Consider the following 13552-nt stretch of genomic DNA (forward strand, 5'->3'; position numbering starts at 1 on the left):
TGCATGTTTGTCCCCACAATGTGAGATTATGGACTTAAGCCTCCCCCTAACTCCATAATTCACTTACTTCCTATTTTAGACCAAAATGCAAAAACCACTTGTAAGATCAAAATTTTAATTTGGTGGTGTTTGGTGTTTGATAACATTTCATTGCTTTGGTCCCTAAACTTCTCCCCCTTTGGCATCAACCACCGAAAAGGAAGACATTAAAAGCATGTAGGAAGTAAATAAAAAACTTGACCTCAAAATATTACTCCCCCTAAATGAGTGTTCTCTTCTACCTTTAGGAAAAAGCATGTGAAAATTAGAGGTGCAAGACATGATTTGAAAATACTAACTTCCCTTATGCATATGTAACAGAATATGAGTTAACCACTTATGCATTTTTAGCAACATGGAAGTATATGATATGAAATATAGTCTAATCAAATATTGGAGAAAACATGTAAATGATACTAGATGTAGTCTCAGAAGATACCGATTGAAATTCAATGGTGAGCTTGAGAGGCATGAGAGTTCTTGGAGATTTTGCAGTGGAAGATTGTTGTCTTTCTCTAGGGACTTCATTTTCCTTACAATGAGACTATCACATGAAATAGACTTGAAAAGGTGTTAGTCTCAAAGTATTAGATTATAGAGTAACCTCCCCCTGAAGGTGTGCGTACAAGTTTTGAATACTTGCAGGAGACATGCACTTTTTGATTTGATATCAAGAGGGGCAAATTATCTATAATCCGAACTTTGGCACATATAAGTTAAATGATATAGATTGTAGAATACGAGTGTTTTACCATTTGAAGAATTCACAGTTATCAATTGATGAATCATTTGCTATGTAGTGATATTGAAGCTATGTGTCGTGCTTAAATAAACGTTTTAAGCCATGTAGGTTTGCTTAAGTATATAAGTTGAAAGTAAGCAATCCTACCATGATTTACCTAGTATGCATAATTTTAAACAAGAGTAAATACCAAATGTAATACTAGGCATGAAAGGTAAACTAGATATAAGGAAATAGATATGCATATCTAAAAATAAGGAATACAATAAATCTAGTTACCTTAGTCATAGGTGGGGAAATTTGGGTCCAAAATATTCACTAATACACTTGGCAATAGACTTGATCCAATATGATGTATCCCATGATATACATCCCAAATTTGTCAAGTCTCCAAATTTCCCATGTGACCTTCGGTCCACTCACTTCCATTTCAGGATCCAAACCTTCTTGGTGCTTTTCATGGTTGAAATTATTTCCTTTGGCACCCAGATGCGTTTGGCCCCTTTCCTTTGTTGGCTTGCTTGTTGGCCTTGATTGCTATCACCTTTTCATTATTTTTCTTCTTGATCAAAGATGGTGTAGCAGCCTTTTGTCCACCTTTTTGATGTAGGTGTTGGAGACTTTGCTTGATGGCTTTTGCTTGATCTTTTGCCTTTGTTTATCCCCAGTCATTGCCTTGCATTGAAAAGACTTATGGCCTTTCTTGTGACATAGCCTACAAATCACAGTTTCTCCCTCCATAGGCTTGTTCACTCCCGCAGTGGTGTTATCCTGTGGAGGTCGGATTTGTTTGGCTTTGCCTTTCTTGTCATACAAAGCCTTGCCAAGGCGAGCCACTTCTTGCTTTAATTGCTCATTTTCCTTTGCAACCTCATCTGAACATGTTTCTACAACAATATTCTCAACAAGAACTTGGTTGCAGGAGTTAGAATCATCAATTAAATCAAAGCAAGAAGTAGAAGCATCATTTTTAATAATTTCAGGAATTTCAACTAAAGATGCTCCTAGGGTGCTACCAATGTTTTCTAGCTTAGTAGTTAGCTCATTGTTGTGTATGCTAAGAATTTCCATTTTCTCTAGCAAATTTTCAATAGCTTCTTGAGAGCTAGCTAACTTAGCCTTAAGTTTTTCATTCTTTTTAATAAGGCCATCATCGTTAGCTGTGGATGCAGCACTAGACTCTAATTGCTCAATTTTAGTTGATAGCTCACAGTTAAAGTTTGCAAAAGTTTCAAATTTTTCTAGCAAACCTTTATAATCATTTTAGGAGCTAATCAACTTATTTTTCAAAGTTTTAAGTTGAGCTTTTTGCTTAGTGCAAACATCCTAGAAAAATTTAACGGCTTCCGCAAGTTCATCTACGGAGGGCTTTCCTTCACCATCATCATCACTACTACTATCATCACTAGAGGATGGAATGCTCATTTTACCTCTTGCCATAAGGCATTTGTGTGATGAGCGTGATGAGGACCGGTGGCTGCGCGTCCTTGGAGGTTCATCTTCACTTGAAGAATCATCCCAAGTTCTAACACTGGTTAGCACCTTGCCTTTGCTCCTCCCCTTTTTGGGTTCGGCCATATTTGGACAGTTGTCCCTGAAGTGGCCCTTCTCCCCACATGTGAAGCATCCTCTCTTCCTTTGCTTTTTCCTGTCAATATTAAAGAGAAGATCTTCGACCTGCAGGGGTACACCCATTAGATTAATCTTGCGGATCATCCCCATTACCTTTCCGATGCGTCGGATTGTTTTTCGTCCTCGGAGGATGATGTGCATGGTTGATTATCTTCATCATCATCACTTTCTTCTTCTTCCTCTTCTTCACTTGAGGAACTTGGAGTGGGAGCCTTCTTTTTGCCCTTCCTTTCATCACATGCAAAAGCATATGGCCTTGAGGAAGTTGGCTCCTCTCCCCGACACATTTTTCGCGACATCTCAAAAGCCACGATTTTCCCAATCATAATGGTCGGGGTCATATTACTCAAGTCCTCCATGTTGTGAAGGATGGTGATGATGCTCCCATATCTTCGTTGTGGTAGCAGGGAGATAATCTTCCTTACAATGTTCGCATCACCTAACTTATTTATGCCAATAGAGTTGAGCTCATTGATGATTAGATTTAAACGAGAATACATATCTCTAACAAGCTCATCATCTCTCATAGCAAAAGAATTATACTCATTTAAGACTAGGCAATGTTTTTGCTCACGGACATTTGATGTGCCGTCATGGAGCTCATGCAATTTTAGCCAAATCTCATTAGCAGTTTTTAAGGTAAATACTTGATTAAAAATATCCATGCAAAGAGATTCATACAAGCAATTTTTGGCTCTAGCATTTAAATGAATTTCTTTTTCCTCACTCGTGGTGGGTTTCTCGGGATTCTTGGGGGGTTTCATCCCGTCACGAGTGACTCGCCAAACACCTAGATCAACGGCCTCTAGGTAACAAGCCATTCTAGCACTATAATATGGGAAGTTAGTGCCGTCGAAGTGTGGTGGCCTATGGGTATCCATCCCTTCCTCTAAAAAGTGTCGGCTCTTTTAGCGGTGAAGCTAAAGCGTTTCAAATTAGCCAGACCAGGCTCTGATACCACTTGTAGGAAATGGGTGACGCCTAAGAGGGGGGATGAATTAGGACTTCTAAAACTTTCGCTAAACTAGGCCACAAATAAATCCTTAGAGCAAAACCTATGCAAATAATCAAACTAGAATGTGCAAACTAGGTTTTGTCTAAGTGTTGCTATCTCTACCGCAATGGCTAAGTTTCAATCTACACTAAATAAGTATGTATACAAGATTGAGACTTAAATGCTTAATATAAATGTGGAAACTTAAAGAGCAAAGTAGAGAAGCAAACTCTCGTGGATGACGCCGGTATTTTTACCGAGGTATCCGGAACCGCGCAAGGTCCCGACTAATCTTCGTTGGTGCCCCTACGCAAAGGGAAGCCCACGCGAGGGCCAAGCACCTCAGTCAACTAACTCCGTAGAGAGTCGGGGGCCTTCTCCACGCGCAAGTGGTGCTCCGCTTCTCGCTCCTCTTGGACGCTCCCTGCCGTCTCCACTATCGAGCTTCCGGCCAAAACGCCGCGGGCCTCGTTCCCTTCGGTACACGGTGGTGGTCGTGACACAAATGCGGTTGTCACGGTCTCGCAAGACACTCGCCCCACTCGGTACAATTACAATGGCTCACGCAAGAGCCGAGGGGTTGTGAGGTTTATCTAAACTCACTCAACAATCTAGAGTTCACCTAGAGCAAGCGTTAAAGCGGTCTAACTAACCTAAGCACTTCGCAAAACACCTACGCTAATCACCGAGTGATTCTATTAAGCACTTGGGTGTAAGAGCACTTGGGAATGTCTACTATATGCCTTGGTATATATGTCTCTTGGGCTCCCACGCTTGGAAATGGCCGGTTGGGGGTGTATTTATAGCCCCCAGTACAAATAGATCCGTTGGAGAAAAGCTGCTGCTTTCTGCGGCACACCGGACAGTCCAGTGGTGCACCGGACAGCGCACTGTAGCCTGTCCGGTGCGCCTAGCCATTGCCCTGTCAGAGCAGGTGACCGTTGGCGCTGCAGGCTTTCCACACCGGACAGTCTGGTCCTCTCACCAGACAGTCTGGTGGTCTTCTCTCCGGGTGCCACTTGGAACTAGTCGTTGGGTTGTGGTTCCTTGGTGCACCGGACAGTCCGGCGTGTGGGCACCGGACAGTCCGGTGTGCCATCGGACAGTCCGGTGCTCCACGCAGAGACAGTCCGCAGGCAGCACACTTGGACTTTTCTTGGATTTTTAATGTCTTCTTTTGAGGTGTTGTTTTCCTCTATTCCTTAGTCCAAGTTAATCTTGCATCCTGTGAACTACAAACACAAACACTAGAAAACTTATTAGTTCACGGATTGTGTTGATCATCAAACACCAAAACTCAATTAGCCAAATGGCCCGGGGTCCATTTTCCTTAGAGCCTTTGGTGCAACCTATGCTCAGGTAAAGAAGAAGAAGAAGGTGTCGAGGTGGATCTCTAGGAGTTCTAGGATTTCGATAAGTTCGAGGATTAGGCTAGCGACCTCCCCCAGTCAGCTGCCTGTGGTGGGTTTATTTACGTTGGCTATGTTTCTATTATGTAAATGGTTCTAGTCTGTAATATTATTACTTTTTATTGTTATTCGAAGCAATATGCTATGATGAGTCATTTATCTAATCATTATGTATGTGAGTTCTTATCCTAGCACGTACATGGTTCGCATTCGGTTTGCCTTCCAAAACCAGGTGTGACAGTGTCACTTAGCACGCTAATAATTCCCCTACCTGGCGCATCAAATGTCGTGGTTTTGAAAACCAGGGGGACAATACAATTTTGTGTTAAGGAGGGGACGCTAGCACGGACTCACACCGAATGGTGAACCACTAGGGATTCGAACAAAGGATCTGTACGGAGTGTTTATACTGGTGCAGGCTTTCGCCCTAGTCCAGTGTAGTGTTGATCGTAGTATTGCTATGAGAAACGTGTTACAGTTGGTGTGTGTGAACGAGGGGTCCTCCCCTTTTATAGCTTAAGGGTAAGACCTTACAGTGGAGACTTGTTTCCTACTAGTAAGGATATGATCTATTGTAGTGTCGCCTTCAGTAGTCCCGTCGATGTAGCCTTCCGGAACTCGTCTCCGGGATCATGCGTAGTTGTTTGCCAAGCATGGTGTAACGTCTTATCCGTTCGGTATACGGATCCCTATAGCGAGTCTGACGTTGAGGTCCCTGTAGCGTCGCCTAGTGGGTCCCACGGGGCAGAGTAAAGGCATGTCTCGGGGTCATGCGTGGTGCGGCCTTGCCTTTTGTCAGGAACCCTATGTCATCCTCGTAGCATTCGTAGCATGCATAAGTGTACACTCGACATGGTGTTGCACCATCCTACTCGAGACGTGAGTTACTGTGGCAACTTTGAGGTTTAGGTTCTCCACGACTGAGGTTGACCGATCCAACAAGGCAGAGACCGTATGCGGTGTCGTACTGTCACGTTGATAGAGACTTCTCGGCACTCCTTCGATATGACACGCCACTGATCCTGACGTAGTTTGACAACGCATCCTGTCATGGCTGATGTAGGGCAATAGTACTGGATTGGGGCCTCCGTCTCGCTAAGTTACTCTACAAGGACTTAGTCATCGACTCAGCCTCGTTGAGTTGCTCGACAAGGGCTTGATCGGTCGCTCCGCCTCACAGGGTTACTCAACAGAGACTTGGTCGGCCGCTTCACTTCGCAGGGTGGCTCAGCAAAGACTTGTTCCACCGCTTCGCCTCGCAGGGTTGCCTGGCAGAGATTTAGTCGACAAGTGGGTTGTCGAGAGCCTTGGGCCTATTTTAGGTACCGATTCCTAGGTACCCAACACAATCAACTCTAAATTATCCTCACTAGCAAAAAGACAAGTATTCACCTCAGTTAACTTTGAATTGCCCTCACTAGCAAAAGGACAAGTATTACCTTAGTGATACCTACACCTTCCGCTTCCAGAATCCATCCTATTGGATTCAAATAGGTTTTAACCCGAAAACAAAATGAGAACAATAAGGTTGGAAGATATAAAGTGAGATTAGTTGCTCAAGAGTTTACCCAAAGACTAGGCATTAACTACAATGAGACATTCTCTTATTATGGCAGCAAGTTCACATTGCCCGAGGTTGAGCAAACTAAACATCAGAGTAGCAAGTAATTATGCATACAGTTAATGGAAGCCCAAAAGTGCAAGTGGACGTCGTTTAACTATACTCACAGGCCAGAAATATTTCACTTGTCAAATAAAGCCCATATGGTTCACAAGGTGCAAAACTGTGCATAATATGCAGCAACCGTCAGGTAATTTAGTGAAATGAAAAAAATGCATAAGGTCTAGAACAACATGATTTAGCCAACACAGCACAAATCCACACCATGCATCCAACAATCACCAATGGAAAAGTTTAGCAAAAGTAAATGGGTCCTTCAGCACACTAGACAACAAGAGTGACAACACTTGGAGTCCATCGATACAAGCTGATACAGATAGTTAATATCATCCAATCTCGTACTGCGATAAGACACTGATGGTACTAGAACAGAGGACAAATGTTAAGAAAAGAAGAGCTCCTGACTCCATCTGCAATCCTTTAACAGCATAGCAATTTTATTCAGGCTTCGCCTGCAAATTTTGACCGATTGTTGTCAGTTCAGCTGTGTTTGCCATTAACAACTACAGCAAATAAGAGTAGAATCATTTTACATCAGGAGAGCGTGAGCCAGATGGGCTCCTGTTTGGGCTCTGCTTCTTGGGGCTTGCTGCTTCACCATTTGCTGGCTACATTGACATTTTAGTAGATATAAAAATAGGCAACAAAATAACAAAAAATTATTATCAAAATGATGAAGGGAACTTACAGAAACATTAGGAGATTTCGATCTTGCTGGTGATCTGCAAAACGTTCCAGAAACAACTGATTCAATATCCAAAATGCAGCTTTAACAACTTGGTTCCAAAAGCCATGATGCCGCGTCGAATCAAAGCAATAAAAGCTCATGAAAATAGAAGTGTTCAGTTCCGTGCAAATGTAACATTGTTGTATAACAATGTCGACAGTGCATATATGAACTACAGCAACCATCTGAAGTGTGCCTGAGGTACGAAGAAAACTCATTCCCCAAGCATTGAACTCCAAGTACATTCCTAGCCACTGTACCACCATAATCCAGATCACCAATCCTTAACGCTCCTATGTCCAGTATTCCAAACAATGCGCTTATGCCAAACTCTGATGTCAATCAGTTACAGGGCATTAGGTAAAATAATGGGACGATTTTAGCTTTTCATACAAACTCTCAATTAATAACCATACCTTATAAAATCAACTGAACTGTAGCAAATTGTGAAAATCCCATCCTCAATATCTTAATGCGCAATCCCCAGATCACCGCACAATCCCAGATAAAAGGGCAAGATAATTGAGTCTTCAAAAACAAAACAGAACAGACTAAGCAGTTCATATCGTTCATTAGACTCTGAGCACTTGAGAAGGAACCCCCAAGCAATCAGACTGTACAGCAAGCCATCATCATTGTATACATGCATGGGAGTGTAACTATGTTAACTTGAACTTAACTGATAAGCTTATTACTATATACAAAATATTCAGACCGATGAAGGTTACGGAACAATGACAGCACTTTAATAAAGATTGATAGCCACTGTTTTAGACTACAAAACAACAGCAATCTTTGCAAAGGAAAAAGGCCGACAGGGTAGGCAACAAGAAATTATGATACAGAAGTAGGCATATTCATAATTTGTCCAGATATTCTACTAATGCATATATATTGTGATTTGGAGAAAACAGTAGAAAAGAACTTGACATATATAAGGATTCAAAGCTCAGAATTTGAAAGTGTATGTTACCTTGATGGAGAACGTCCTTTTGATGGGGACCTTGAACGAGAAGAAACAGATCTTGACCGGGATCTAGATGATGAACGGCGAGTCCTGGGTGATTTACTGCAAAGCATATTCAGTATTAATTATTAGTTATCAACAAGGCTACCTGACATAACATTAACAGCAGCATACCTCGGACTCCTGCTTTTGCTGTAACTACGACTTGGGCTTCGGCTACGTGAGTAGGAGCGACCACGTTTGCCGTTATATTCCTTCACCTGTAAAGAATAAGGTGCAAACTTAACAACAAACTACACAAGTGAATCCAAGGAATAAACCAGTTACAGGCTACAATGCTTACCCTTATATAGGCTCGCCCAAAGGCGTTCCTGAATTCAGTATCATCCAGCTTCTTTATCTGCAATGAGTTGTCAATGCCAAATGGATAGTTCAAAGCATTAAGGACACATTATGGCTATTGTAGAAGAGATCGAACTAACAGTGACAGATAGGGAAACAACCAAAGATAAGTTATTGTAGAAGGTCAAACGGTATATCCATGAGAAAAAATCTATAGAATGAAATGATTCACACAAATTGACAAGCCAATGTCATGAGACAAGGGAATGTATTATGGACTTACAGCATATTTCATATCATCATAATTTGTGTAGTCCACAATTCCTACGGTGCCTGTAACAAAATAGAAACATATAATGAAAAACTTGCCAAAGAGAAGTGAAACATATATAGCTTTACATCACATCCTTGAAGAAAATAAGGTTGAAAACCAAGCAACCGAATGAAATAAACCTTCACAATAAATAATAATAGATGCCAGTATTATGTTACGCAGGATTTATATGCGCCAAATCCTAGAACAAACAGCAATGATGAGTACTTTATTTTGGAACAAATCAGATATGTGAAGGCTAAGTAGGTGATCTTTGTAAAACTTGACAAGTCATCAAATTGGCTGTGTCCATATAGCTAACCAAGGGGAGAGAAATTATTGATGGATTTTTCTGCCATATAAATTAGGACTGAACTTGTCATAGCTAGAGACAGATGGTCATTTATGGGAATTGATAATATAGGATGTGTGATGGATATCCCTATAAATGTTGGCAGCTTACAGATGTGACCAACTAATAAGTCCATTTTCAAATTTCGAACACAATATCCTTTACAATATCCTTTAACTCAAGAATTCAGTTCTGGATCTGCTTGAACCATAGAGTCTAAGTATGACAGGCACATTACTTCAATAATGGCTATGAGCTTTAGTAATTGTCCCAATACATTCGATCCATTCACAAGTGTGAGCATGTAAAAATTGTTACTGTGGTACATTTGATTATGATGTAACCAAGCAAGTTTGAACTTTCTTGTGGCAAGATTATTATTCTTGCAATCCCAAGCATTTCTCAACTGTGCCTAATTTACCTTTTATAACAATTAAATAATTAGTATTTTATAAATGAATATTTAAAATATCGAAGGTCAGTAGTTTTCTGATCCGGGAAATGAGAATACTGAAAGAAAAACAAAATGGAACAAATTGGACTTCATGTAGCCATATATGGATCCACAGTATGTCAGTATCTTAGAGGATGTGTCGTTAGTTCTGCCATGACAATGGCACCAAAAGGGCAAAAAGATCAACCTAATTGGCTTATTGCTTTTGAATAAAAAAATACACTGCAAATGTATTCTGTGCTTCTAAAGATTTTATGAACATTTTAAAATTGCAATAAAGGCAGCGACTTTAACCCCAAATGCTACTTACCACCGCCTTCGCGATACACTTCAGAGAAACAAACATCACCAGCCTTCCGCATATGATCCTGGGAAGAATATATTTGGTGTTAATGAGACACACGATAGTCTTCGGAAAGAACACGAGGGAAGAAGTTTTCACACAGACCTTTAAATCCTGCCATGATGCAGAAGAAGGCAGTCCAGTGACAAGAACTGTTTGCAAAGGATCAAGTTAAAGGTTGCAGACAGAGAAGAGAAACAATCACTGATGTTCAACATGAATAGAAACCATACCACGATACTCTGAGTGTCTCGACACACCACGACGTGCTCCACCACCGCCACCAAAGCCACTTGAACGATCATGCGAGGAAGCATTACCTCTACCACCATGAGCAGCCTCCACCTGACCACAGAAGTAGGTATTGGATCAACATATAGAAGAGAAAGAGAGTACACATGTTAGCTTATCAAATCACTGATTAGCTTACTCTTAGACGGTGTCCATCAAAGTTGTATCCATCCCGTCCAGCAATTGCCTCCTCAGCATCACGAGGATCTTCAAACTGCAAGATTAGCAAAGTAACCTTGAATTTGCTGTTTGTGACATGAGTCATCAACCAACACAAGATCATCTTTAAGGGGGAAAGATAGCCATGTTATTCAACACATTCAGGAGAATCTTACCTCAACAAAAGCATAACCAGGTGGTCTTGGGGGGACCTTCAGGTCAATGTCAACAATTTTACCATACTGCATTCAAAGTTTTACAAGATTGGACATTATTAGTATAAAATCATGAAACTTTTCAAGTGAAGTAGTGAACAACAACTATAAGCAACGTCCGCAAGCGCAATCCACAGCTTGAGGTTACATTGTGAGTGTAGTAGAGAAACTAGGTGGTCCCAAATAGCACAAGATTATCCAAGCTACCCAGTTTTCTACGATTATGGGCACGACCATAAGAGCATAGCAGTGCTTCGCATCCTGTTGCATTAAGAAAGTAGTATAGGCATCGGAGGTGCTGAATCTAAGCACACGGTAACCAAGCCCAGCCAAATACAGTAACACGGGCTGCGCTATTTGCTAGGTTTAATAGGGTAGCAAGGAATCGAACAGTTAGAAAAATTCCCCACCTTGTAGAACAGATCCTCCACCTCCCTCTCCCGGATGTCGCCGGGGAGGTTCCCGACGTAGATCGTGCGGCTCCAGCGCCTGCTCATCCTTCGTCGCTAACCTACCCACAAAGCAATAATCAATCAGCAAAGCAGCCCTCGCCGCGTCCGCGTCCGCATCCACATCTCCGCAACCCAACACGGCACCCCACAAGAGAAGGTTCAAAAATCAAAACAAACCCAGAAAGCAGCGGGGCGCGGGGCACGAACCACCCGAGGAACGATGAGGAAAGGAGATTCCTACGGTCCTACCTGACCAGCTGTGGCCGGAGATAGAGCTCGAGGCTAGGGTTTCGCGTTTGCGGCTGCGAGGTCGAGACGTACGGGATGACAGAAGGGAGGCGGGGTTTATTGACCACTCGGAGAGGCCCGAAAGAAAGACGACCGGGACCGGAGCGCATCGGTTTGGGTCCGAAATCTCTATGATTGTGGACCAGGTACGGCAAGCCCGCTCGCCTCTTCACTCTTCTGGATTTTTTTTGGGCTCGTTTCTGTGTTCGGGACACATTCAGTAAGACTGAGATGGGCCGTGCGCACGTCAGTTGGCCCATATTGAGGTCTGTAGCAGGTGAAGAGAGAACACATTTGGACATTTGGTTGCCTTGCACTCCTTGCTTTGCCTGGCTAGGCATGAAACCAAACATAACGTTTTGTGTCTTATTTGCTCCCTCGCGTTCCTGTGTGATGATAAAGAGATGATAAGGAGACGAGGCGCCGTCCGTCTCTGTCCTCGTAGCGACTGAAACCAAACATGAAAAAAAATCAGGATGTGGCCATTCGTTTATGGTGTGTTTGGTTTAAGGAATAGAGTGATCCATCTTCTTCTCGCTCCTCACATTTTTATTTGGTTTGAGGAATAGAATGAGTTGATTCATCACCACCACATTCCTTATAAGCTAATAATTAGTATATATATGAGGAATGAGTTGATTCCACCAAAATTGATGGAATGAACTTATGATGTATTACCGCATGAAGCATTGGATGACTCCACGAACCAAACACACCATTAGTAGTCAATTTGCCTCATCAAACCTAGCTTCCTTGTGGAGGTAGTACAATTTCGAAGAAGTAAATGCATTTACAGTTTGTTTGTGTTGGTCGCTTGTAACCAAACTTACATGTGCTATAAAGACAATAGCAACAAATTGGTCTTTATTGTTTTCAAACTTACAGTCATAACCCTTGTTGCTGGAAGGATGACTCGTATCTAGAATTGGTTGTAGTTTGTAGCATGTCTGGAACCAGAAGTACAATATATTGTTTGTTGAATGCATTAGGAGTTACATATAGTTTCAACCAGCTCTGCCCCGCTCCCTCCGTCGTTGTTGTCATCGTTGTTGTTGAACCCCACCCAAGCCACCTCCTTCCAACTCGCGTTCGCTGCGGTATAGAGAGAAGCAAAAAGGTACTGGAAGGGGTGAACTTACCCAGCAAGAAGGCATGGGAAGAGGTGAACTTACCCAGCAATAAGGTGTACTATCACTGGTGGAGGCGCGATGACAACGGAGGCGTGGTAGCGTCATCGACCACGCGAGAGGAGAGGAGGAGATGGGATAATTGCTCGACGTCTGGAGGTCGAGCATCTTTCCATGCAAAAGATGGGTTGAGGTCGAGTCGATACCCCCGCAATGGTGTCTTTCAAACAGGGTGGAGTCGTGCCCATGAAAAATGCACACGTGGGGTTGCCGACACGGGGAAATGAGCGAATTCCACGCGAAAAATGATCAGCCAAACTAGTCCTGCATGTAGTAGCTCAACTAGGCTAGCCATCGTATTGGTGCGATGCAGGACATTGACACAATCCGATGTGGATAAACCTTCTCTAGTCCTCTCTAAGTAAGCATCATGGTGAGGGAAGTGTTTACAACAGTTGTTGACAGGGGTGCACCATCAAATCATACATAACCACTATTGACAGGGGACATGTGTCAACGTGTAGGAGAATTCAAAGAAAAACATCAGAACAGTCGATGTAGACAATCAGATCAATTCAATGGTGAAAATGCTCTTTAGAACCTCTCTAGAATGCTTTGATTTGTCATGGCTTTAGTCCGATGGGCATCAGATCGAGAACGTAGAGCTTAGTTAGGTAGTGTTTGGTTTAAGAGTTTGGTAGAATCGAGTCGCTCTGTTATATAGGGTGTTTGGTTTAATTCTAGGTAAAACCGATCCACTCAAAAGGTGAAATATTCCTCTGATACGTTGCATCTATATGCTCCCTAAAAATGGTCGAACCTATGTGCTTACGAGTCTAGCGCTCTGTCTCCTATGTACGCTCTCTCTTCTTCCTCTCTCATCTTATCCCCTTGCGGCAAAAACCTCACATCTAAATTCTCTTTTGGTAATTCTTTAGGTGCCTATTAGCTAAGTAAATTAAGCCCGTGATGGAAAAACAATGGTGTTTATTTATGTGCTCCTACACTTGGCAGTAGTGCTGGTA

At 42.3% G+C, this 13552-nt stretch overlaps 1 protein-coding gene across 8 annotated transcripts; it reads right to left on the minus strand.

Moving 5' to 3' along the window:
- Nucleotides 1–6633: 6633 nt before the first annotated feature.
- Nucleotides 6634–11559, minus strand: LOC100217203 (uncharacterized). Of its 8 annotated transcripts, none has more exons than XR_004852414.1 (16): nt 11362–11559; nt 11071–11171; nt 10622–10687; nt 10426–10500; nt 10229–10340; nt 10101–10147; nt 9963–10020; nt 8817–8866; nt 8535–8591; nt 8366–8451; nt 8198–8293; nt 7641–7752; nt 7421–7556; nt 7186–7219; nt 7031–7105; nt 6662–6949 (listed from the first exon to the last, which is right to left on the minus strand). XR_004852414.1 is itself a non-coding variant. In XM_008659979.4 (14 exons), exons 2-14 carry the CDS (start codon nt 11155–11157, stop codon nt 6935–6937), a joined length of 858 nt encoding a protein of 285 aa, XP_008658201.1. In that variant the 5' UTR covers nt 11158–11166; nt 11362–11559; the 3' UTR covers nt 6634–6934. The 8 variants fall into 8 exon arrangements, 5 of the variants coding, with proteins under 5 accessions (XP_008658201.1, XP_008658199.1, XP_035818021.1 ...); XR_004852416.1 differs by having other exon boundaries at nt 11071–11166; nt 11290–11506; XR_004852415.1 differs by having other exon boundaries at nt 11290–11506.
- Nucleotides 11560–13552: the final 1993 nt, after the last annotated feature.

Source organism: Zea mays, chromosome 9 (genome assembly GCF_902167145.1).
Source record: "Zea mays cultivar B73 chromosome 9, Zm-B73-REFERENCE-NAM-5.0, whole genome shotgun sequence".
Classification (NCBI taxonomy): domain Eukaryota; kingdom Viridiplantae; phylum Streptophyta; class Magnoliopsida; order Poales; family Poaceae; genus Zea; species Zea mays.

Bases quoted from the DNA above. Each gene is read 5' to 3' on its own strand.
- LOC100217203 (XM_008659979.4), bottom strand. From the start codon at position 11,157: ATGAGCAGGCGCTGGAGCCGCACGATCTACGTCGGGAACCTCCCCGGC. The intron at 10,688-11,070 runs GTGGGGAATTTT...CTTTGAATGCAG, and splicing joins TGGAGGATCTGTTCTACAAG to TATGGTAAAATTGTTGACAT. The intron at 10,501-10,621 runs GTAAGATTCTCC...CTAATCTTGCAG, and splicing joins CTGGTTATGCTTTTGTTGAG to TTTGAAGATCCTCGTGATGC.